The sequence below is a fragment of the Thalassophryne amazonica genome, chromosome 12, assembly GCF_902500255.1.
Source record: "Thalassophryne amazonica chromosome 12, fThaAma1.1, whole genome shotgun sequence".
Taxonomy (NCBI): domain Eukaryota; kingdom Metazoa; phylum Chordata; class Actinopteri; order Batrachoidiformes; family Batrachoididae; genus Thalassophryne; species Thalassophryne amazonica.
Window position 1 is genome coordinate 73176002 of NC_047114.1, and position 24109 is coordinate 73200110.

A 24109-nucleotide genomic window follows, 5' to 3' on the forward strand; every position below is an offset into this window, starting at 1 on the left:
ATAAATTTAAGGAATATTACAATTTGAAAACAAATGCACCCGAACGTGATGACGGCTGCAACTGCTAAATGCTAAATAATACTCACAGATGTATGCTCTTTAGGGTTTTAGCGGGGGAAAATTAAGCGAAAGAAAGAAATAAACGAAGCAATCGACCGAAGCATTGCTTCAATCTGCGAACCAGGCTTCGATTGGTTCAAGGTTCAAAGCAAAGCCGCGCTGCAGAAAAGTTGATTAAGGACCCGCTGCAGGGTCTGTAATCAATGTAGAGAAATGATCATTTTCCTGACAAACACCCGCCAAAACAACGGTCACTCTGAAGGACCGATAACAGAATCGTTAAGCACAAAGCTTATTGATGTCGGTGGATCGAATCATTTCTTAACGATACCCGAAAGGAACCAGTTCTCGATACCCATCCCTACTTTTTCCTCAGGCTTTCAAAGAGAAAAGCATGTTCAACAGGTGCTGGCTTCATCCTTAAATAGGAGACACCTGATTCACACCTATTTGTTCCACAAAATTGACAGACTCACTGACCGAATGCCACACTACTATTATTGTGAACACCCCCTTTTCTACTTTTTTTTACTAATAGCCCAATTTCATAGCCTTAAGAGTGTGCATATCATGAACGCTTGGTCTTGTTGGATTTGTGAGAATCTACTGAATCAACTGGTACCTTGTTTCCCATGTAACAATAAGAAATATACTCAAAACCTGGATTAATCTTTTTAGTCACATAGCACTACTATTATTCTGAACACTACTGTAAATTTAGCATTATTTCATCATAAAAGACGGAGGAAGCGATCAGAGTGCCATGGCTACTTGGGCTGCTAGCTGTTGCGTTCACTGTGCATCCATTATTTCAAAGTGTCATGGAGTATCACCTCGTTTCTGCCTAAAACAGCCTAGTTTCTGCTTAAAACTGACTTTAGAATGATTTAAGAGGTTTTACCTTTATCATCTGATGGTTAATAATCACATTAATCCATTTGATCGCTTTGGGTGAAGAGACTCCATCTCAGACGAGCTGCTGAGCTTTGAAATGACGCATGTGCAGTGGAGGCAGGGCAGACCAATTTTTAGGGGGGACCGCTGGGTCTGCGACACCAGGACTGGGTCTCAAGGGCAACAGCTCCAGCAGGGGACCCCAAACCGTCCCTTTCCCAGGCCACATTAAGTACCTCTGATTGGGGGATTTCAAGGAATTCCCATCACTGTTAAACCAAACACTCCATTTTAATACAATAATTAAGTTAAAGTAACTCATTTCCATTAATTAAACTACGTAACTCAAAAATGAATTGTTGTCATAACAACTCAATTCCTTTAAGTGCATTTAAAGTTTTGGGGCATTTAAGTGTTGGTGATGTATTTCCAGTGCATTCCATTCACTCATTTTAATTGAGTTTATGTAATGGAGGCCAGCAGGTGTCGTTGTGCATATGTAGTTAGTAAACCTCACTCCCAACAGGTCAAAAGAATTCTCTGATCAAAAGACCAGAGCCATGGGTTTTAGCCTTCTGGTTAGCGAGTCCGACTTCCAATGCGTTCGCGTCCTGAGGAGAGCGACTGGGCGGAGTCATAACAACACAATGCAGAGTCAACAAGTAAACCAAAGAATGCATCAAAAAATCTAATCCAAAATGTAATGCAAATTTTTTAGGCAGAAATTTATTTTCCACTTTTTTTTATTGAAAAACATTTAGTTTAATTAACTAAATTGTTAAGTTACTAAAACTTTAACAATTAAATTTGTGAAAATTTATTTAAGTTGGCTTCCTCAAATGGTTTGAGTTCAACTCACTCATTGAGTTTTACAGTGATGCTAGTGTGGAAATAAACTCTGTACCGGAAAGAATCTTTCTTCAGTTGGACGGCTTCTCTGTCCACTGGTGTCCACCATGGTGTTCGAGGGTTGTAAGAATTTTGGGCCACAACTCCCTGCTGCAGCTTCAGCGATGGAAGCTTTGAACATTGCCCATTCTGGTTGAACACCCCCAAACTCCACAGGGATACCACAACAGCTCCCCCAGAGCTGTGAGCTGAAGATCTGTCGGACAGTGGGCTCCTCCAGATGTTCCCGCTTCACCTGCACTATCTGTTTGGGCTTACCAGGTCTGTCCAAAGTCCTCCTCCACCGTCTGATCCAACTCACCAGCAGATGGTGATCAGTTGACGGCTCTGCTGCTCTCTTCACCCGAGTGTCCAGACCATGCGGCCTCAGATCAGATTATACGATCACAAAATCTATCATCGACCTTCGGTCTAGGGTGCTCTGGTACCATGTACACTTATGGAATCCTTAATGTTCGAACATTCATGACTTGCAATGATGTCTACATTGTTCTTATGGAGGTTAAATTTTAGTTTCTTCTTGTTGCGCATCTATCTATATACGAGGTCTGTCCAAAAAGTATCAGACCTTTTTATTTTTTTCAAAAACCATATGGATTTGAATCATGTGTGCTTGCATGAGCCAACCTTGAACCTTCATGCGCATGCATGATTTTTTTCACGCCTGTCGGTTGCATCATTCGCCTGTGAGCAGGCTTTGTGTGAGCACTGGTCCACCCCCCTCGTTGGATTTTCATTGCGAGGTGGAACCATTTGGAGCTTTGTTGCATCAAATTTTCAGGAAACTGTGAGAGACAGCCAGGTGGAAACCATTCGGAAGATTCAGACGGCTTTCAGTGACGATAGTATGGGCATCACACAGATTAAGGAGTGTTACACCGGTTTAAAGATGGCGCACAATGGCGGAGGGTGCGCCGCGCTCCGAGCGGCCATCGACAGGCTGAAACGACCAGATCATTTCCAAAATGAACGCTGTGTTGATCCAGGACGTCATCTGACTACCAGAGAAATTGCAGAAGAGGTGGACATCAGCACTTTTTCGGCACATTCCACTGTTATAGGAGATTTTGTAATGAAAGACGTGCAGAAGTTGGAAGTCTCACAGGACATGTTGTGACATGTCCAGCTCTTACACAATTCCTCGGATACTCACTCGACTGAAAAGCCACCGAAAGCCGTCTGAATCTTCTGAATGGTTTCCACCTGGCTGTCTCTCACAGTTTCTGGAAAAATTTGATTCAGCGCTTCTCCAGTTGTTCAGACATTTTCCTCGCAATGAAAATCCAACGAGGGGGGAGGACCAGTGCTCACACAAAGCCTACGCACAGGCGAATGACGCAACCGACAGGCATGAAAAAACTCACGCATGCACACGAAGGTTCAAGGTTGGCTCATGCAAGCACACGTGATTCAAATCCATAAGGTTTTTGAAAAAAATAAAAAGGTCTGATACTTTTTGGACAGACCTCGTATATATATATATATATATATATATATATATATATATATATATATATATATATATATATATATATATATATATATATATATATATATATATATATATATATATATATATATGTATATATATATATATATATATATATATATATATATATAACATTAAATAATAAGACTATGTACTACTATTATTCAATACCTTATAGGCGATCTTAGCAGGACATTTTTTTCCCAGGCCCAGGGGCGGCGACATGTGGGTCAGCATCTCGTACATGGCGGTGTAGTGGATACGACCGCTTCAGAAGAAACCGAGAAAAATAAAACAGAACGTGGATCAGTTTATGAGAAACTGGATCAACCTTTACAGCTTTAGAAGAACAAATTCTAATTTGAGCAGAACCCACTAGAGCACATACTTCTGGAAAAAGACTAACAAATCTTACAGATAAAAAAAAAAAAATTAAAACACATTCGGCGTTAGTTCATGCAGAACATCAGTGTGCAAATAAAATAATTATTGTTACTGCTTCATGACACACAAAAATAGTTGCTTATGATAACGCAATAATAAAATGACTCTAAACAAGTAGCAGTGAATGAAAACAAATAAAAGTTCATTTTGAGCTTCAGAACCACACATACGTTGGGAGTGACCACGACAGAAGGAAGAAGTGTCTGACTAAGATACAGAATCTTTTCTGCGGGGTCATGCGGACTTCTGACTGTGCTATTTGAGTTTTAGAACGCATTAAGTGTTAAAAAAAAATCTCTTGACTACTGTGAAACAACAAGAAAATAGTTTTCTTCTCTGGATTAGTACATTTCTGTGCACAAACAGCCCCCCCCCCCCCCCCCCACTCATGACCACACCTACGTAATTATGCATACAGAATCAGTGAACCATCCAGCAGGTGGGAGTATTCAGCATGCAGGCAGTTCTATTGGTTATTAAATATTCCAGATATTTTTGCTGATAACCTTTGTGCTGTACTATTTCTACACTCGTCACAAGCACTTCATTAGGTGCACCTGTCCATCTAATAGATTTTCTAAGTGTAAATAAAGATATCCCTGTTTGTGTTTTGTCTTGTCGGTGTTGGAGAATTGCGAGGTCAGAGGTCAGGACTTGTCCAATTGTTGCATTTGATCATTTTGTTTAAAGGCAACCCAACATCATTGTGAGCAAATGTTAAGATCCACTGACATTTCACAGGCTTTGACTGCCCTCTGCTGGGCACATAAAGAAATGATGTATGCACATTGACGCTGAAAGACTGTAAAAATAAATGTAAAGGAGAGATTAAGCCTCACCAGGCTAAGCGGTCGTACTCTCCCCAGATGCGGACAAACTCATCCAGGTGATGGGGACCCAGAATAGAGGAGTCTCGTGTCAGGTACTCAAAATTATCCATGATCACAGCCACAAACAAGTTTAACATCTGAGGAGTGAAGTAAGACAAATAAGACAATAACAAAAAGTAGAAAGGCAGCTCCCTTTAATTCACAAACTGAATTCCAGTTCTGAGGCCAGTCTAGAAATACTAAGGAATAATATTAATACACAAGACTTATTATTGTCAGACAGACAGATAGACAGACAGATAGATAGATAGATAGATAGATAGATAGATAGATAGATAAGCATGATTTTTCTCCTGAATTTCTGTAGCTTAGTTGATCTTGACTAATGTTTTATTATTACAATTGCTAACCTGTTATCCTGACTGCTGAACTTTGATGGTGATTGTTGCCCTTTGATTGTGAATCTTGACCTTAGCTCCTGCCTACTGACTTGTGAACCAGATTGCTGACCTTTGATCCTGATCACTATTACAAATCTTTAATCCGTATCTCAGATTTTATATTTTGAAGTTGATTGTGATCGCAGGACTTGGATTCTCATAAATGAACGTTTATTCTTATTGCTATTATTTTTCCTAATCCCGACCTAATCTGGATTACTTCCAGATCCAGATCGTTTTAATCATGACTGCTGTACTTTGATTAAGAATGATGATCTTTGATTATGATTGGTGGACTTTAACCTCGATGGATGGCTATCTTACAGTGTTAATGGGGGAAGACACACTATCATTCATCTGCCCCTTGTTCTGGATCTGCACTTAAATGTAATGGGTTTTTCTTTGACTCTCCACCACATTTCATTAAAATTCATTCATTAATTTTTATGTATTCCTGGAAACTAACAGACAGACAGACAGACAGGCAAGTAAACAGGTGAAACAATCTCCTTGGTGAAGGTTAAGAAAAGATGACACAAATGTTAAAGATAAGATTTTAGCTCTGACCAAAAATGAGCTGAAGAAGATGAACGAGACGAAGTAGCAGTACGCAAAGTCAGTTCCACAGCCTCCCTCGTGATCTGGCGACGTTACGAAGGGAGCGATGGAGGAATCAGGCTCACAGTCTTGACCAGACAGGCAGGAGAGCATAATCTCCTGCCATGACTCCCCTGTGGCACTCCTGGAGGAGTAAACACACACACACACACACACACACACACACACACACACACACACACACACACACACACACACACACACACACACACACACACACACACACACACACACACACACACACACACACACACACACGACTGTCTCTCAATGTGCTAAATGAAAAACCCACACAGATTTCCAGCAGTTTTTAGCCTGTTTTCATAAAACCCACCTGAAGAGGAGCATCAAGGCGCCAAAAAATGTCTTAAAATTGTTGTGCTGATTGATGTGACTCTCATCGTTCAGCTTGATGTTTCCAAACACCTACGGTGAGACAGTTACTTCAGTGAAAAGTGGTTTTTCTGACAATATTAGATGAGAACATATTGACGTACTTGCATTCCGATGATGGCATATATGAAGAAAAGCATCGCGATGAGTAGACAGACATAAGGAAGAGCCTGTTGGGGACAACACATCATTAAAATGCAAGAATTGGTTATAGGAGGAATTAAAATGACAACAAATAAAAGACTGTCTGACCTTGAAGGATTGAACAAAAGTCCACAGCAGAATACGGATGGTGTAACCTTGTCTCAGGAGCTTGATCAGTCTGGCTGTTCGGAACAGCTTCAGGAAACTCATATTTATGGTGTTCACCGACTGGGACAAAAGGGACAGACAGGTGATGAACATTTATCACCAGATTTTAGTTGTATCTAGGTCGTAAGGGAACTTGCACAGATAAATAATGCCGTAATTCGAACCGATGACTTGTTTATTTTTTTAAGGCCACGGCAATGTGAAAATAAACAACGCCTTGGCAGCAGCTTACCTGTAAATCCACAATTATCTCAGTGATGCTGCCAAGAACGGTGATGAAATCAAAAATGTTCCAAGTGTCTCGGAAATAATTCTGCAGGCAAACACAAAAAGACATCGTGTTTATGGGTAGAATGAGGCAGCATCATGAGTGGCGTCCTTTGTTATTGGGTTTCCACTCACCACAAAACCAAACGCCATGATCTTGAGTATGCACTCCATGGAGAAGAGGACAGTGAAGGCTGTGTTCAGGTGCTTCAGGACTGTGTCATATGCTGTCGGAGCCGAATGATACTGAAGGAACACAAGGACTAAAAGGTCTGTTTCTGCAAAATGTGACTGGATCAACTCACTTTTCAGGTCAGGTTTCTTTCACCAAAGCTTCAGAATAATTTCTCCTGCACTTTATAAGGAAGTCCAAATATATTTGATTGGATTTGTACAGTCCTTTTTTACTGAGTGGTCATCATGCCCTGTTTTTGTGTCATCTATCAGTATAGTACAAATAAATCTGTTCTCACTTGTCCATGTAGCAGAGCTTGAGAACTTCACTCTTTCTGTTGGTCTTCAAGATGTTTTAACTCTCATCCAAGTGACTTATTTAGTTAAATTCATAGAAACTACAAAGAAATCCGTATCTTCTTTACATTTGGAAATTAAGTTTGTCACTTGATAACTGATTTGTTTCTTGAATGAAATAGAAAAAAAAATGTTGGATTTTTTTTTTTTTTTGGGGGGGGGGGGGGGTTCGCAATAGGAGTGTTTGATCATTTCAGATTTGATTTTGTGTTGATTTAGATCCTGAAACTGTAATATAATGCAATGATAAATAGCATCTGCAGGAGGACGTGCGTGTGCGCATACATGAACTTTTGAAAAGAGCGGAAGTTACCTTTGACCGTGTGTCACGTGCGTGCACGCTGATGTCCGCGAGACATCTTGTAAATCACTCCAGAGGTGTTATGAGGTTACAAAAACAGTGTTTTCAGTTTTAGAAGTGTTTATTTCTTGCTAGCTTTTACATAATATATGAGAAACATGTTAGATTTACACAGAAATTCTCACAGTTGGACATCCGGGAACTTCCTAGCTAGAAGTGAGCCGCCATCTTTGTTTGGGGGAATTGAGCGACTTCGGTAACATTGAAAACAGCACAAAAATGCCCAAAAGTTGTTGTGTTCCGGGTGGTACAGCCAACCAAGAGGTATCTTGAACGGCAGTTCTATATTATACCATCTGAGAAATGCAGGCGTGAGAAATGGCTCGCTGCAATCAATAGGGCCGCTGTAAACACAGATGGGAGTATCAACAAAAACTGGTCACTGCTATCTGTGTTCTGCCCATTTCAATTGGTAAGTACTTTTTGTGTTAATATTTATGTTTTATGAATTGAGGTTGTCGCCAAGATCCGTTCACATTTTTCAACAGTTTGAAAATTCTGACAAAGCGCCAGCTAGAGAAATGAAGCTGGATGATGGTTAAACGATGTCTCAGAAAGTCAACGTAAGTCCAGATTTCTTGTTTCGTTTTGGCTTCGGCGTCCTTCGTTAGTGCCGTGTGACCGGGGCTTAACTGATACAATTATTAATATATTCTTATATATATATATATATATATATATAAAAGAATACTCACGAGGACTCTTAATGAAGTATGTGTAGACATACTCAACATAATCAATCTCTGGCCATGGTTTAGGATCGTCTTGCCAGTCGTCTGCAATAATCTTATACAGTTATTTTCAGATTCCTGCCAACTCCAGCTTCTTTTTGGATCGATTCCGTGCCTCAGGTGGCAAATTCTCTTCGTACTGATACATCATCAAAAAACAGACTTGGAAGTGGAGCGACAATGAACTTTGCAGACGTGCTCACGTTTCCCCCAAACAAAGATGACGTCTAGAAATTATGTCATGTGTGACGTCACCCGACTGCGAGAATGCAGCAGTTTGGGAGCAGATTCTGCTATGTTGGATTAGCAGGTAGAGAAAGACCAGCCAGTGACGTCACGGTGCCTCTCTACTCTGATTGGCTGTCAGCATGTTCTTCCCAGAATCCTGACACCCCCCCCCCCCCCCACCTCAAAAAAGTGGATTTGCATGATTCATGCTGTTGGCCATGAGCATAAAAATAGGAAACGGAATGTGACCTTTTGAACTCTTACGATAGGTCAAGGTTTGCCATCTTTGAACGTGTCCATGGTCGGTGTCCCAAGAAACAGACAGACAGATGGATGGACGGACAAACAGATGGATGGACAGATGCAAAGCCTTCACAATACCCGATAAAATGATATTAGCGCTACTAATAATTAGAGGTGGTGACCTGGAGGTTAGAGGGGCCTGCTGGTGACCACAGAATCCTCCCCCACAGACCACAGTGAAAACTCACTGCATAATTTCTCCGATCACAGCCACGTAACCCTATAACTTCTCCTGGGTTGTCTGGGTGTCTTGGTGGCTTTCCTCACTCTTCTCCTTCTTGCACTGTCACTCAGTTTTTAAAAACTGTCTGCTCCATGCAGATTTACCACAGAGTACCATACTGTTTTATTTCTTTGTAATTGATGTAAAGTCCAAGACATATTCAGTGGCAGCTTTACCATCAGACAGCCTCGTCCACAACTACCACAAAAGACTCCAAGCTGTCATTGATGTTAAAGGGGCAATACACAATATTAAGAACAGGAGTATATAAACTTTTGATCAGGGTCATTTGGGTAGTTTGTGTTGTCATTATGATTTAAAAAGAGGAAACACAGTTGTTTGACAATAAATGGCTTCACCCAACCAGTAGCCATGAGTGAAAAAAAAGTTTTTGTGTTGTCATTCATATTCTCTTAAAAATGGCCAAAAAAGCAAAAATTCTGCCAGGGTATGTAAACATTTGAGCACAACTGTATATATATAAAATCTCATTTTAAGCATGTCTTTGCAGTTTAATTTTAATTAGCATGTCCAAATGAAACTTACATTTGCAGAGAATGAAAATGAGTCAGGTCAATATTTGGAACAGCGCTGAGTCTAATTCAGAATTTACTTGCTCTGCTGTGCGGAGTGATTTACCTTCATCATCAGGACCACAGTGTTGAGGGCGATCATGACCAGCACAGTGTACTCAAAAGAGGGTGAAGCCACAAAGTGCCACAGTCTGTACTGGAATGTTTGTCTGTTCTGGGGCATGTAGCGGGTCATCGGCTTGGCGCTGATGGCAAAGTCGATGCAAGCCCTCTGATGGAGAGACATTTATGAGAACAGACACAAAGAACTCAAACTGAGTGTGTCAGAAAAGGAAAATAAATGAAACAAATGCATAGTGCAGCTGGTCAACACCTCATTCTTCTCAAGGCTGCACTCCTGGATCATCTTGTCTCCCTGTTCCTGGAAAGTGATGATGATCAGAGCCACAAATATGTTGACAAAGAAGAAGGGGAAGACCACAAAATAGACCACGTAGAAAACAGACATCTCCATCCGATTTCCTCGACTTGGACCCATATCTTCCTCTGTAACATCAGTGGAGTGCTGGAGCACCCTGGCAGGAGAAGATATGACACGAAAGAGACTGAGTTGTTTGATGTTTGTTTTTAAATCACAAGAGTTTCTTCACATTAATTTTATGGAAAATGTGCATTTCCAGTTATTGCTTCATGGCAGGAAGCGCCAATTTGGATGGCAAATAGTGATGTTAAGGTGAAAGGCACACTTACTGAGGCCATCCTTCTCCAGTTGAGACGGTGAAAAGTGTGAGAAGAGCCCAGCAGACATTGTCATAATGGAACTCGTGTCTCTTCCATTCTCTTCTCTTCACCTCCTTTTTGTCTCTACTGTAGTCAATGTAATAACCTCTGTAGGTAACAAAGCGCATCACTGAATTCAAACTTTAACTTGAAGATCACTCAACGAGCACAAATGAGAGCTCCACAGACCCTTTAATTTTAGTGACACCCCAAACTATTCTATTTCCAGTTTGAAAAACCTTTGATCATGGCTGCTGAACTTTGATCATTTTCTTTACCTTCATCTTTAATTTTCATTGTTTGTGCTGATCGGTAAACTTGATCCTGAATTATGTCCTTTGATCACTCATCTTTGACACTGACCGTGATCCTCAGCTTAGATCCTGATAACTGACTATTGATTCATCACCAAGCTTTGGTCCTGACAACTGGTTTCTGTGATTCCATGATTAAAGTTATACTTTCATTGTTGTTTGTCTGTCTATTTTGCTTTGATCAAGATTACAGGATCAAAGAAATCAAGATCAAAGGGTGATTATTAAACTTTGATACTGATCTCTGAACTACTATATCAGAAATTGCAGTTATCAAAGTTCAAAGGCAGGACCAGGACCAAAGGAATCAGGATCAAAGACCAACAGCATGATCCACCCATTGATCAAGATGTGTGTCAAAATGCAAAGCAGATTGTGATCATATTTGTGATCCATGCAGAAACCCACAGTGATTGACAAAAAATATATACAAGGCCACATTCTTCTATATAGAGTAGAGTGCTTGAAACACAATTGTGTGTGCACAGGGTACTATTTGTTCACACAGTTTTAGTAATTTGTTCGTGCATGTGATTAGTTCTCATACTGTGCCAAGCTGAGCAAGCACAGAGTGCACTAAATTAAGAGTGACACTGAGTGACAGACGCTTACTATTGTGTATTTATGTGGATAACAACCAGAAATACTTTTACTGCACGCAGAATTGATTTTGTTTGCTCAGAGAGATGTAAGAATGAATGGCCGGAGTGCTACATTTTATATATATATATATATATATATATATATATATATATATATATATATATATATATATATATATATATATATATATATATATATATATGTGTGTGTGTGTGTGTGTCTGGAAAGTATTCTCAGTGCTTCACTTTTACCTCACAAAGACGACATGAAAAAAAAAACACACGTGTATATATATATATATATATATATATATATATATATATATATATATATATATATATATATATATATATATATATATATATATATATATATATATATATATATGAATAAATCACATGTACATAAGGATTCACAGTCTTTCCATGAAGCTCTGAACTGAGCTCAGCTGTATTCTTTTTTCAGTGATCATCCTTGAGATATTTCTGCAGTTTAATTGGAGCCCACCTGGGGTGAATTCAGCTGATTGGACATGATTTGGAAAGGCACACACCTGTCTACATATAAGGTCCCACAACTGACAGAGCATGTCACAGCACAAACCAAACATGAAGTCAAAGGAATAGTCTGTAGATCTCCGAGACAGGATTGTCTCGAGGCACAAATCCGGGGAAGGGTACAAAAACATTTCTGATGCTTTGAAGGTCCCAATGAGGACAGTGGCCTCCATCATCCATAAATGGAAGAAGTTCAGATCCACCAGCACTCTTCCTAGAGCTGGCCGCCCGTCTAAACTGTGTGATCGGGGGAGAAGGGCCTTAGTCAGGGAGGTGACCAAGAACTTGATGGTCACTCTGTCAGAGCTCCAGCATTCCTCTGCGGAGATAGGAGAACCTTCCATCTCTGCAGCAATCCACCAATCAGGCCTGTAGAGTGGCCAGACAGAAGTCACTCAATTAGTAAAAGGCAGATGGCAGCCCACCTGGAGTTTGCCAGAAGGCACCTGAAGGACTCTCAGACCATGATAAACGAAATTCTCTGGTCTGATGAGATAAAGATTGAAGTCTTTGGTGTGAATGCCAGGTGTCATGTTTGGAGGAAACCAGGCACCATCCGGACAGTGAAGCATGCTGGTGGCAGCATCATGCTGTGGGGATATTCTCAGCGGCAGGAACAGGGAGAGTAGTCAGGATTGAGGGAAAGATGAATACAGCAATGTACAGAGACATCCAGGATGAAAACCTGCTCCAGAGTGCTCTTGACCCCAGACTGGGGAGACAGTTCATCTTTCAGCAGGACAATGACCCTAAGCACACAGCCAAGATATCAAAGTAGTGGCCTCAGGACAACTCTGTGAATGCCACTGAGTGGCCCAGCCAGAGCCCAGACCTGAATCTGATTGAACATCTCTGGAGAGTTCTGAAAATGGTTGTGCACCGACCCTGCAAAAATTTCAACAAACCTTTTATCATGTTGTCATTACAGGGTGTTGTGAGTAGAATTTTGAGGGGGAAAATTATTTTACTACATTTTGGAATAAGGCTGGAACATAACAAAATGTGGAAAAAGTGAAGCGCTGTGAATATTTTCTGGATGCACTACACACACACACACACACACACACACACACACACACACACACACACACACACACACACACACACACACACACACACACACACACGCACGCACAGTCCCTGTACGACCGCAGCAGGAGCTTGGTTCGCATTGCCGGTAGTAAGTCAAACCTGTTTCCAGTGCATGTTGGCCTCCGCCAGGGCTGCCCTTTGTCACCGGTTCTGTTCATTACCATTATGGACAGAATTTCTAGGTGCAGCCAGGGTGTAGAGGGGGTCCGGTTTGGGAACCACAGAATCTCATCTCTGCTGTTTGCGGACAATGTGGTCCTGTTGGCTTCGTCAAACCAGGACCTTCAGCGTGCACTGGGGCGGTTTGCAGCCGAGTGTGAAGCATCCGGGATGAAGATCAGCACCTCCAAATCCGAGGCCATGGTTCTCGGCCGGAAAAAGGTGCCTTGCCCTCTTCAGGTCAGTGGGGTGTCCTTGCCTCAGGTAGAGGAGTTTAAGTATCTCGGGGTCTTGTTCACGAGTGAGGGACAGATGGAGCGTGAGATCGATAGACGGATTGGTGCAGCGTCTGCAGTGATGCGGTCGCTGTATCAGACCGTTGTGGTGAAGAGAGAGCTGAGTAGGGGAGCAAAGCTCTCGATTTACCAATCGATCTACGTTCCGACCCTCACCTATGGTCATGAGATTTGGCTCAACCCCGAAAGAACAAGATTGCAAGTACAAGCGGCCGAGATGAGTTTTCTCCGCTGGGTGGCTTGGTGCTCCCTTAGAGATAAGGTGAGTAGCTCTGTCACTTGGGAGGAGCTCGGAGTCGAGCCGCTGCTCCTCCACATCAAAAGGAGCCAGCTGAGGTGGCTTGGGCATCTTTTCTGGATGCCCCCTGGACGCCTCGCTGGAGAGGTGTTCCGGGCACGTCCCATCTGGAGGAGGCCCCAGGGAAGACCCAGATCACGCTGGAGGGACTACGTCTCTCAGCTGGCTTGGGAATGCCTCGGAGTTCCCCCAGAGGAGCTGGGGGAGGTGTGTGTGGATAGGGACTTCTGGGCGGCTTTGCTTGAGCTGCTGCCCCCGCGACCCGACGTAGGATAAGCGGAAGAAAATGGATGGATGGATGGATGGATGGATGGATGGATTCTGTTTTAATTTACATTTTACACAATGTCCCAACTTCTTTGGAATTGGGATGTATATGTGTATATGTATATTGTATATGTGTGTGTGTTTCTGTGTATTACGGAACACTTATGGTAAGGGTGGGCATGTCACAACACCTGATCACATACAAATGTGTTGTGTATCTGCGCCCCTGTGCACACTCCTGTAACACATATATAACACCATGCAATCCACATTATGATGATGTAATATAGGAAATATGGCACTGTAAGACTTGAACATGCTCAAACTGCTGTGATGTGGTCTCATCCCAGCAACACAGACAGTCTCGTTGCAGTTTGTCTTGTCATGTGCGTCTCTGTGTTCTTGGCATAAAACAGATTGGTACATGTCATATCATTGCCTAATATATGTTTACTTAAGAGACAACTTGAAATGAAAACATAACCTCCTTAATGCTTTTTTGCATTTACGCAATATCTCTAAAATTAGAAAGGTCTTGTCTCAGAGTGATGCTGAAAAACTAATTCATGCATTTATTTCCTCTAGGCTGGACTATTGTAATTCATTATTATCAGGTTGTCCTAAAAGTTCCCTGAAAAGCCTTCAGTTAATTCAAAATGCTGCAGCTAGAGTACTAACGGGGACTAGAAGGAGAGAGCATATCTCACCCATATTGGCCTCTCTTCATTGGCTTCCTGTTAATTCTAGAATAGAATTTAAAATTCTTCTTCTTACTTATAAGGTTTTGAATAATCAGGTCCCATCTTATCTTAGGGACCTCGTAGTACCATATCACCCCAATAGAGCGCTTCGCTCTCAGACTGCAGGCTTACTTGTAGTTCCTAGGGTTCAGCTTTCAGGCTCCTCTCCTGTGGAACCAGCTCCCAATTCGGATCAGGGAGACAGACACCCTCTCTACTTTTAAGATTAGGCTTAAAACTTTCCTTTTTGCTAAAGCTTATAGTTAGGGCTGGATCAGGTGACCCTGAACCATCCCTTAGTTATGCTGCTATAGACTTAGACTGCCGGGGGGTTCCCATGATGCACTGAGTGTTTCTTTCTCTTTTTGCTCTGTATGCACCACTCTGCATTTAATCATTAGTGATCGATCTCTGCTCCCCTCCACAGCATGTCTTTTTCCTGGTTCTCTCCCTCAGCCCCAACCAGTCCCAGCAGAAGACTGCCCCTCCCTGAGCCTGGTTCTGCTGGAGGTTTCTTCCTGTTAAAAGGGAGTTTTTCCTTCCCACTGTAGCCAAGTGCTTGCTCACAGGGGGTCATTTTGACCGTTGGGGTTTTACGTAATTATTGTATGGCCTTGCCTTACAATATAAAGCGCCTTGGGGCAACTGTTTGTTGTGATTTGGCGCTATATAAATAAAATTGATTGATTGATTGATTGATTGAATGGCTGCAGTGAGATAAATTATATTTATATGGGTGAATCCTGTAGGTTTGGCTCCAATACACGGCATTCTGTAGCCATCAGGAAACCTGAGCTGCACGAGTACTTCAGCCACTTACTGACACTCCTTCTCCGTATTCATGGAGCTGTCGGTGCAATAGAAGAACCTCCCCTTATAGAGCTGAACTGCAATCACAGCAAATATGAACATGAAGAGCTGATACACGATGAGGATGTTGAAGACGTTCTTCAGAGACGTGACTACACAGTCAAACACAGCCTGTGGAGGAGGAAGACAAGCAAGACACTGAGTGAAATTAGTAAGAGATTTGTGGAGTAACCCTCTGACATAGAGAAAACCCAGGAATTAAAAACATACCTTGAGTTTAGGAAGTCTCTTGATAGTTTTCAGTGGTCGCAGAACTCTTAAAACTCTGAGGGACTTTATTGTCTTGATGTCTCGGCCTTTGTTGTTCCTGTTGACATTGATGCACTTTATTTTAGAAACAGGGGTCATTCTTCATGTTTAGTGACATATTGACACACAAAGGCACATGGCATGGACAAAATAGAAAAGCTATGAAAGAAAAATGACAATAAATAAATAATTTAAATAGAACAAATAATATAGTGGAAATACAGTAAAAATAAAGCTTTGTGTCATGAAGTCTATTTTGCACGACCTGCTAAAAGTTGTGGGTGAAAGAAACAGTCTGATGTTTGCAGTTTTAAGTTCATAATATTTAATATTTCAATTTTGAATAAACATTTTTTAATCTATAGTAATTCTCTCTCTCTCTCTCTCTCTCTCTCTCTCTCTAAATTCTATTTAATACTGTCTATTGATTACACAGTTTATTACACCAGTTTATTACCATCAATACTTAATTCTCTAACTTCAGACTAAGATGTGAAGTCATTCCATCAAGTTATTCTGATTAGTTGGAGTCACAGACGAACACCAGAGTATGAGCAACGGCTTATCAGCTGTATTTTTTTTTTTTAAAAAACAATCTCACACTGAAGATTTTTGATCCTGATTTCCCTTCCCATTCCAAAAATGAGGAAAATGGGCCAGATTTATGACAAAAGTAGAATAAAGTTGTGTGTCACATGTTCTTATGCCAGGTTAGTGCAGACTTTACACATGACATAGGGAGAGGTGATGGTCTAGTGGTTAACCGTTGAGCTTCAGACCAGAGGATCCTCGGTTCAAAACCCCAGCCTGACTGGAAAATCACTAAGCGCCCTTGGGCAAGGTCCTTAATCCCCCAGTTGCTCCCGGAGTGTAGTGAGCACCTTGCATGGCAGCAGCCTGACATCGGAGTGTGAGTGTGTTTGTGTGAATGGGAGAATGTGAAGCATCATTGTAAAGCACTTTGAGTGTCTGATTCAGATGGAAAAGCGCTATATAGATGCAGTCCATTTACCATTTTTACCATGACATAATCTCCACTGTATTTTAATCTTAGTTTGCACTGTATCTTGGCATCAAAATAACTGAGCAGCCAAATCCACATTCAAGCAGAAACGATTTACAGCAAGAGGCACTGACAAAATAATAATAAAGCCATCTGTAAAAATAAAATCAGATGCATGGTGTGTGTCGTCTAATAGTGGTCTGGTATGCAACAGTGGAGCCACAAGGAGTGACAAATGAAGGTGACAATCACATTATTATAATATACCGCCCCACAGCCGGTTTGGTGACAATCTGTCCTCTTAGTGCCACAGAGCACTCGATCAACACTTGTTTTGCTCACATTTCCTGACTTTTCCTATATATCTGCACAATTCCATCCAACTATTCACTGTTTTGGATCACCACGTGTGCCCATATCACAAATTTTCGGAACATGTATAAACCTTTCCTGATAAAATAACCTACAACGTTACATTTTCCCCCTGTTGCATTGGCTGTGGGAGACTGGCTATAGAGGTGCTCACAAGCAACCCATTCCATTCCCTAAAATCTACACAATTAAGATCTAGCCCATTTGCACGTGTTCTCTCTCATAGTGCTGACACCACCTATGTGACTCACAGACGTTGACATTGTGTCTACTGCTGTAATGTTTTATAAATATCAACTATTCTATCACCAGTGTTTATTCCTTTTTTCTTTTCAGCATTTCTCTTACACAATTCCACTGAAGGAAAGGATTTTTTTTTTTTTATCCTTTTGTTACAGGACAAACCAAGTGAACTGCATGCATGACATGCATGACACCAGACTCTGTATGTCTGAGTGGAGTGGCATTTTAGCATATATAGCAAGAAACAAAAAAAAAAAAATCTAACTGAAATAAATAAATAAATAAATAAATAAAACAAGCAAGACATTCAAATTAAAATAAATATATGAGAAGCTTATGGGGAAAGTGTGACTGAAAGTTTTACCCCATCACATTGCTGGTAGCCCCAACAGTGACAAAATCCACAGGAACAACATAGAAATTGAGGCATAAAAAGAGATACACAGTGAGGAACGCTCAGAGGGTCACAGCTTTACAAACAGAGAAATTAACACAAAGCCCTACAGTGCAACAAAAACACACAAAACATTATTTATCACACACATTCCAGGAAATACAACAGAAGTAGAAGCTTATTTTTAAGTTCTTCCATCCCCCTATTGGAATTCCTTGGTTTGCAGTTGCTGGAGTATGATGGCAGCCTCCGTGTTTGCTGTTTCTGAGGCGCTGCTTTCTCAGTGAAGTTGAATCTTTACATTCACTTGAAGCTGCAAAAGGTGTGTTTGAAGGAACTTGCTCATAATAAACAGAAATGATTTGCTGCAGTGAGTCAACTGTTAGTCATTGCCAAAGCAGCATGACAGTGACTCACGTCAGAGCAAAGGCAATCAAAGCTCCCACCACCACAATAAAGTCCAGGATGTTCCACATGTCTCGGAAATAGGAGCCGTCATGCAGAATGAGACCCTGGTCGATCATCTGGATGAGACAACACACAACAAAGGCAGCGTTTATGTTTAATTTAAGTGAATTTCTGTAAAACGCCCCCCTGTTGCAGCTCCTCACCTTAATGATCATTTCAAATGTGAACACTCCGGTGAAGACGTAATCAAAGTAACGGAGCACCTGCAAAATGAAAAATACAGAAACACATTTTAAACTGCAGTGCAGTGACAGTAAACTGGGGGGGGTTCCCAAAATTGAATTGTGATCAGGTTTTTGAGTGAGCAGTTACTGTTCAAGTAATTTTTTTCCAATGACACATGACCTCTAATCTTTCCATTCATTTAGGTTTATAACTGATGACTATGAAAACTAAGCATTTTCTTTAGTACTCATACGTAACCTCCAAAGAAGTAAGCACAGGGTGAATTATTATTATTATGGTGCATTACTGTTGCCTTATTCTGCATCGGTCTGTGCAGTGCTTTACCACACAAGGACTGTTGGTGGTGCTAGACATAATTTTTGATTACTGTGCGCACACAAAGGTGATGTAACACTATGATGAACTGATGTAACACTATGATAAAGGTGATTTAACACTATGATGAGCTGATGTAACATTATGATTGAGCTGATGTAACACTATGATGAGATGATAAAACACTTTGATAAAGGTGATGTAACACTATAATGAGCTGATATAACATTATGATAAAGGTGATGTAACACTATGGTGAGCTGATAAAACACCGATTAAGGTGATGTAACACTATCATAAGTTGATGTAACACTATGATGAGCTGATGTAACACTATGATAAAGGTGATGTAACACTATGATGAGCTGATAAAACACTATGATCAAGGTGATGCAACCCAACGATGAGTTGATAAAACACCATGATAAAGGTGATGCAACACTATAATGAGCTGATATAACATTATGATAGATCTGATGTAACACTATGATGAGCTGATGTAACACTATGATACAGGTGATGTAACACTATGATGATTTTATGTAACACTATGACGAGCTGATGTAACCCTTTGATAAAGGTGATGTAACACTATGATGAGATGATGTAACACAATGATACAACTGATGTAACACTATGATAAAGGTGATTTAACACTATGATGAACTGATGTAACACTATGATAAAGGTGATTTAACACTATGATGAGCTGATGTAACATTATGATTGAGCTGATGTAACTGTTGTGTGGGCCGCTGAAGAGGAGGTACTGCTGGCCCACCACCACCAGAGGGCGCCCTGCCTGGAGTGCGGGCTCCAGGCACCAGAGGGCGCTGCCGCCTGACAGGAGCAGCCAAGGTGACAGCTGTCACCAATCAACTGAGACAGCTGTCATCCATCAGCGGAGGGGTATATCAGCTGGATGGCATCTCCACCTCATTGCCGAGATATCGCTCAATCAAAGAGGTAACGAACTCAGCCAGTTGTTTCATTCAGAGACGTAATACTTTGTTGCTTGTGCTTAGGACACTGAAGACCCTTTGGACGTGTTTGGATAAGTACACATATTCCTACACTTCAGTGTTGTTTTGTGATTTGAGGTGGAGGTGGTATTTCCACCTCACATGTTGCTGGGTGCAGCCGCGCCCACACCTGACTGTTTCTGTTCCTCGCCAGCAGTACCGGATCCGACGAGCGGAGGCAGTGGCCACCTGGGAGTTCGGGACTTGGCGGCTCCAGTATTCCTGGGGTTCGGTGGCAGAGGAAATCGGGTTGGTTCTGGTTCGACTTGGACAGACGTCTCCTATCGTCGAGCCTGCCCACACGACACCGCTGTAATTGGACTCAATCTCGAGATTGTAATCTGTTGTGTTTGTTGTGCCTGTTTCACAACAGTAAAAGCAGTGTTATTTGACTCCTCCATTGTCCGTTCATTTGCGCCCCCTGTTGTGGGTCCGTGTTCCTACACTTTCACAACAGTAACACTATGATGAGATGATAAAACACTTTGATAAAGGTGATGTAACACTATAATGAGCTGATATAACATTATGATAAAGGTGATGTAACACTATCATAAGTTGATGTAACACTATGATGAGCTGATGTAACACTATGATAAAGGTGATGTAACACTATGATGAGCTGATAAAACACTATGATCAAGGTGATGCAACACTATAATGAGCTGATATAACATTATGATAGATCTGATGTAACACTATGATGAGCTGATGTAACACTATGATACAGGTGATGTAACACTATGATGATTTTATGTAACACTATGATGAGCTGATGTAACCCTTTGATAAAGGTGATGTAACACTATGATGAGATGATGTAACACAATGATACAACTGATGTAACACTATGACGAGCTGATAAAACACTATGATCAAGGTGATGCAACCCAAGGATGAGTTGATAAAACACCACGATAAAGGTGATGTAACACTATGATGAGCTGATAAAACACAGATTAAGGTGATGTAACACTATCACGAGTTGATGTAACACTATGATGAGCTGATGTAACACTATGATGAGCTGATAAAACACTATGATCAAGGTGATGCAACCCAAGGACAAGTTGATAAAACACCATGATAAAGGTGATGCAACACTATAATGAGCTGATATAACATTATGATAGATCTGATGTAACACTATGATGAGCTGATGTAACCCTATGATATGTTGTGTGGGCCGCTGAAGAGGAGGTACTGCTGGCCCACCACCACCAGTCGGCGCCCTGCTTGGAGTGCGGGCTTCAAGCATGAGAGGGCGCCGGAGCCATTGGAAGTGACAGCTGTCACTTGTCAACCACACCAGCTGTCTCTCATCAACCACCACATAAGAAGCGGATTACAACTCCACCTCCTCGCCGAGAAATCATCTACCACTAGAGCAGTACCAGGGCCGACAACGGAGGACAGAGACCACCTGGGGACTCAGGACTTGGCGGCTCCGGTGTTCTTCAGGCCGTTGGTGGTGGAAGCGGTGTGGGCCCCGGCTCTTCGATCATCAGAGGTCTCCTATCTTCGAGCCTGCCCACAGTCCTCTTGTGTACAATTGGCATCCAGTATTTTTCTGTCTGTATTCCGTTGTGTGCCTTCACAACATTAAATTGTTACTCCTTTTCTTATCCATTGTCCGTTCATTTGCGCCCCCTGTTGTGGGTCCGTGTTACGACACCGTCACAACAGGATTTCTCGGCCATTCGTCATGGATCCTGAGGGGCGTCAACCACAGCTTGAACAGCCAATGGGAGAACAAGGAGCGCAGGCGTCAGCAGGAGGCGTGGTAAGTGATCTGCAGCAAATCCTTACCGCTTTCACTGCTCAGTTACATCTGGTAACTGAGCAAAATGCAATCCTCAATCGGAGGATGGAGGCTCTCACCGCCAGAGTGGAAGCACGCGAGTCGAGCGTCGCTGCAGTGTCTCCTCCTGTTGGCCCGGGGCCTAATACAGACGTTCCACTGGCAGTTCAACAACCCCCCCCACCGTCCCCTAAAGCTTACATAAGCCCTCCCGAACCGTACGGAGGATGTGTTGAAACGTGCGCAGACTTCCTAATGCAGTGTTCGCTCGTTTTTGCACAGCGTCCGGTTATGTACGCATCAGACGCCACCCGGGTGGCTTATGTAATTAATCTGCTTCGAGGTGAGGCACGCGCTTGGGCTACAGCGCTCTGGGAACAGGATTCATGGCTTCTGACATCATACGCTGGGTTTATACGGGAATTCAAACAAGTGTTTGATCATCCCAACAGAGGCGAGACCGCCTCGACCGTGCTGCTGTCAATGAGACAGGGGCGTCGGAGCGCAGCTGATTACGCTGTCGACTTCCGCATCGCGGCTGCGAGGTCTGGCTGGAATGACGTTGCGCTCCGCGCTGCCTTCATAAGCGGACTGTCTCCAGTACTGAAGGAGCATTTACTGGCTAAGGACGAACCGCAGGATTTCGACGGGCTTGTCAATCTGGTTATACGCTTAGACAACCGCTTAAATGAACACCGTCGGGAGCAGGTCGGGGGGCGTGGCCGGGCACAAGCCGTCCCTCTCTCTTCCGGGTCCGAAGGGGTGACGTCGTCCCCACGTTCCATTGCCAGAGGGCTCCGTGTGGCAACAGCTCCCCCTGCTGACGAAGCTATGGACACGAGCAGGGCCAAAGTGAGATCTGATGTCAGACAAAGGAGGCTGGCCCGCGGGGAGTGTTTTTACTGTGGCTCATGTGAGCACATGTTAAAAGATTGCCCCAAACGGTCAAACACCAACGCCGTCCTTAGAAACTGGGCTAAGGGTGGGCCATAACATGTACACAGGGAGACCCCGCAGATCAGCACGAATCCCAGTGATAATCCTGAGTGGGGATTTAACCCTTCACGCCCCAGCACTGGTGGACACGGGGTCCGAAGGGAATCTGTTGGATAGCAGATGGGCAAAGGAAGTAGGGCTCCCTCTAGTGGCTCTGCCTTCGCCTTTGAAGGTACGGGCACTAGATGGCACTCTACTCCCGTTAATCACACACCGGACACAGCCCGTGACTCTGGTTGTGTCTGGGAATCACAGGGAGGAGATCGTGTTTTACGTAACACCTTCTACCTCCCGAGTGATTTTGGGTTTTCCTTGGATGGTGAAACACAATCCCCGGATCGATTGGCCGTCTGGGGTAGTGGCGCAGTGGAGCGAAGCCTGCCACCGGGAGTGTTTAGGATCCTCGGTTCCACCCGGGATCACGGCTAAGGAGGAGGTTAAAGTCCCTCCCAATCTGACGGCGGTGCCTGAGGAGTACCATGATCTGGCTGATGTTTTCAGCAAAGATCTGGCACTCACTCTTCCCCCGCACCGACCGTACAATTGTGCCATTGATTTGATTCCGGAAGTTGAGTACCCGTCCAGTAGACTGTACAACCTCTCACGTCCGGAACGCGAATCAATGGAGACCTACATCCGGGACTCCTTAGCCGCCGGATTGATCCGGAACTCCACCTCCCCGATGGGTGCAGGCTTCTTTTTTGTGGGTAAGAAAGACGGCGGACTCCGTCCATGCATCGATTACAGGGGGTTGAACGAGATCACGGTTCGCAATCGATACCCATTGCCCCTCTTGGATTCGGTGTTCACACCCCTGCATGGAGCTCAAATATTCACCAAACTTGATCTTAGGAATGCGTACCACCTGGTTTGGATCCGGAAGGGAGACGAATGGAAGACGGCATTTAACACCCCGTTAGGTCATTTTGAGTACCTGGTCATGCCGTTTGGTCTCACCAACGCGCCCGCGACGTTCCAAGCATTGGTTAACGACGTCTTGCGGGACTTCCTGCACCGGTTTGTCTTCGTATATCTGGATGATATACTCATCTTTTCTCCGGACCCTGAGACTCATGTCCAGCATGTACGTCAGGTCCTACAGCGGTTGTTAGAAAACCGGTTGTTTGTGAAGGGCGAGAAGTGTGAGTTTCACCACACTTCTTTGTCCTTCCTGGGGTTTATCATCTCCTCCAACTCCGTCGCCCCGGATCCGGCCAAGGTTGCGGCGGTGAGGGATTGGCCCCAACCAAAAAGCCGTAGGAAGCTGCAACAGTTCCTCGGCTTTGCAAACTTCTACAGGAGGTTCATTAAGGGTTACAGTCAGGTTGTTAGCCCCCTGACTGCCCTGAACTCCACTAAGGTCCCCTTCACCTGGTCGGACCGGTGCGAGGCCGCGTTTAGGGAGTTGAAACGCCGGTTTTCGTCTGCGCCAGTTCTGGTGCAGCCTGATCCTACTCGCCAGTTTGTAGTGGAGGTGGACGCCTCAGACTCAGGGATAGGAGCCGTGCTGTCCCAGAG

The 24109-nt window shown here is 43.0% G+C and overlaps 1 protein-coding gene across 3 annotated transcripts in view; it reads right to left on the minus strand.

Annotated features, from left to right (window-relative positions):
* Positions 1-24109, minus strand: part of LOC117522682 (voltage-dependent R-type calcium channel subunit alpha-1E-like) — a 199327-nt gene that overhangs the window by 17843 nt on the left and 157375 nt on the right. For 2 of the 3 annotated variants that reach the window (XM_034184132.1, XM_034184134.1), the window contains 16 exons: positions 18415-18474; positions 18221-18327; positions 17774-17785; positions 15753-15849; positions 15493-15653; positions 10317-10454; positions 9940-10141; positions 9673-9837; positions 6792-6902; positions 6622-6702; positions 6330-6449; positions 6182-6247; positions 6019-6110; positions 5634-5808; positions 4636-4763; positions 3524-3620 (listed from right to left, as the gene is read on the minus strand). In XM_034184132.1, coding sequence (XP_034040023.1) covers positions 3524-3620; positions 4636-4763; positions 5634-5808; positions 6019-6110; positions 6182-6247; positions 6330-6449; positions 6622-6702; positions 6792-6902; positions 9673-9837; positions 9940-10141; positions 10317-10454; positions 15493-15653; positions 15753-15849; positions 17774-17785; positions 18221-18327; positions 18415-18474 — 1812 coding nt within the window. The remainder of the gene's footprint in view (positions 1-3523; positions 3621-4635; positions 4764-5633; positions 5809-6018; positions 6111-6181; positions 6248-6329; positions 6450-6621; positions 6703-6791; positions 6903-9672; positions 9838-9939; positions 10142-10316; positions 10455-15492; positions 15654-15752; positions 15850-17773; positions 17786-18220; positions 18328-18414; positions 18475-24109) is intronic. The other variant, XM_034184133.1, reaches the window with a different exon arrangement.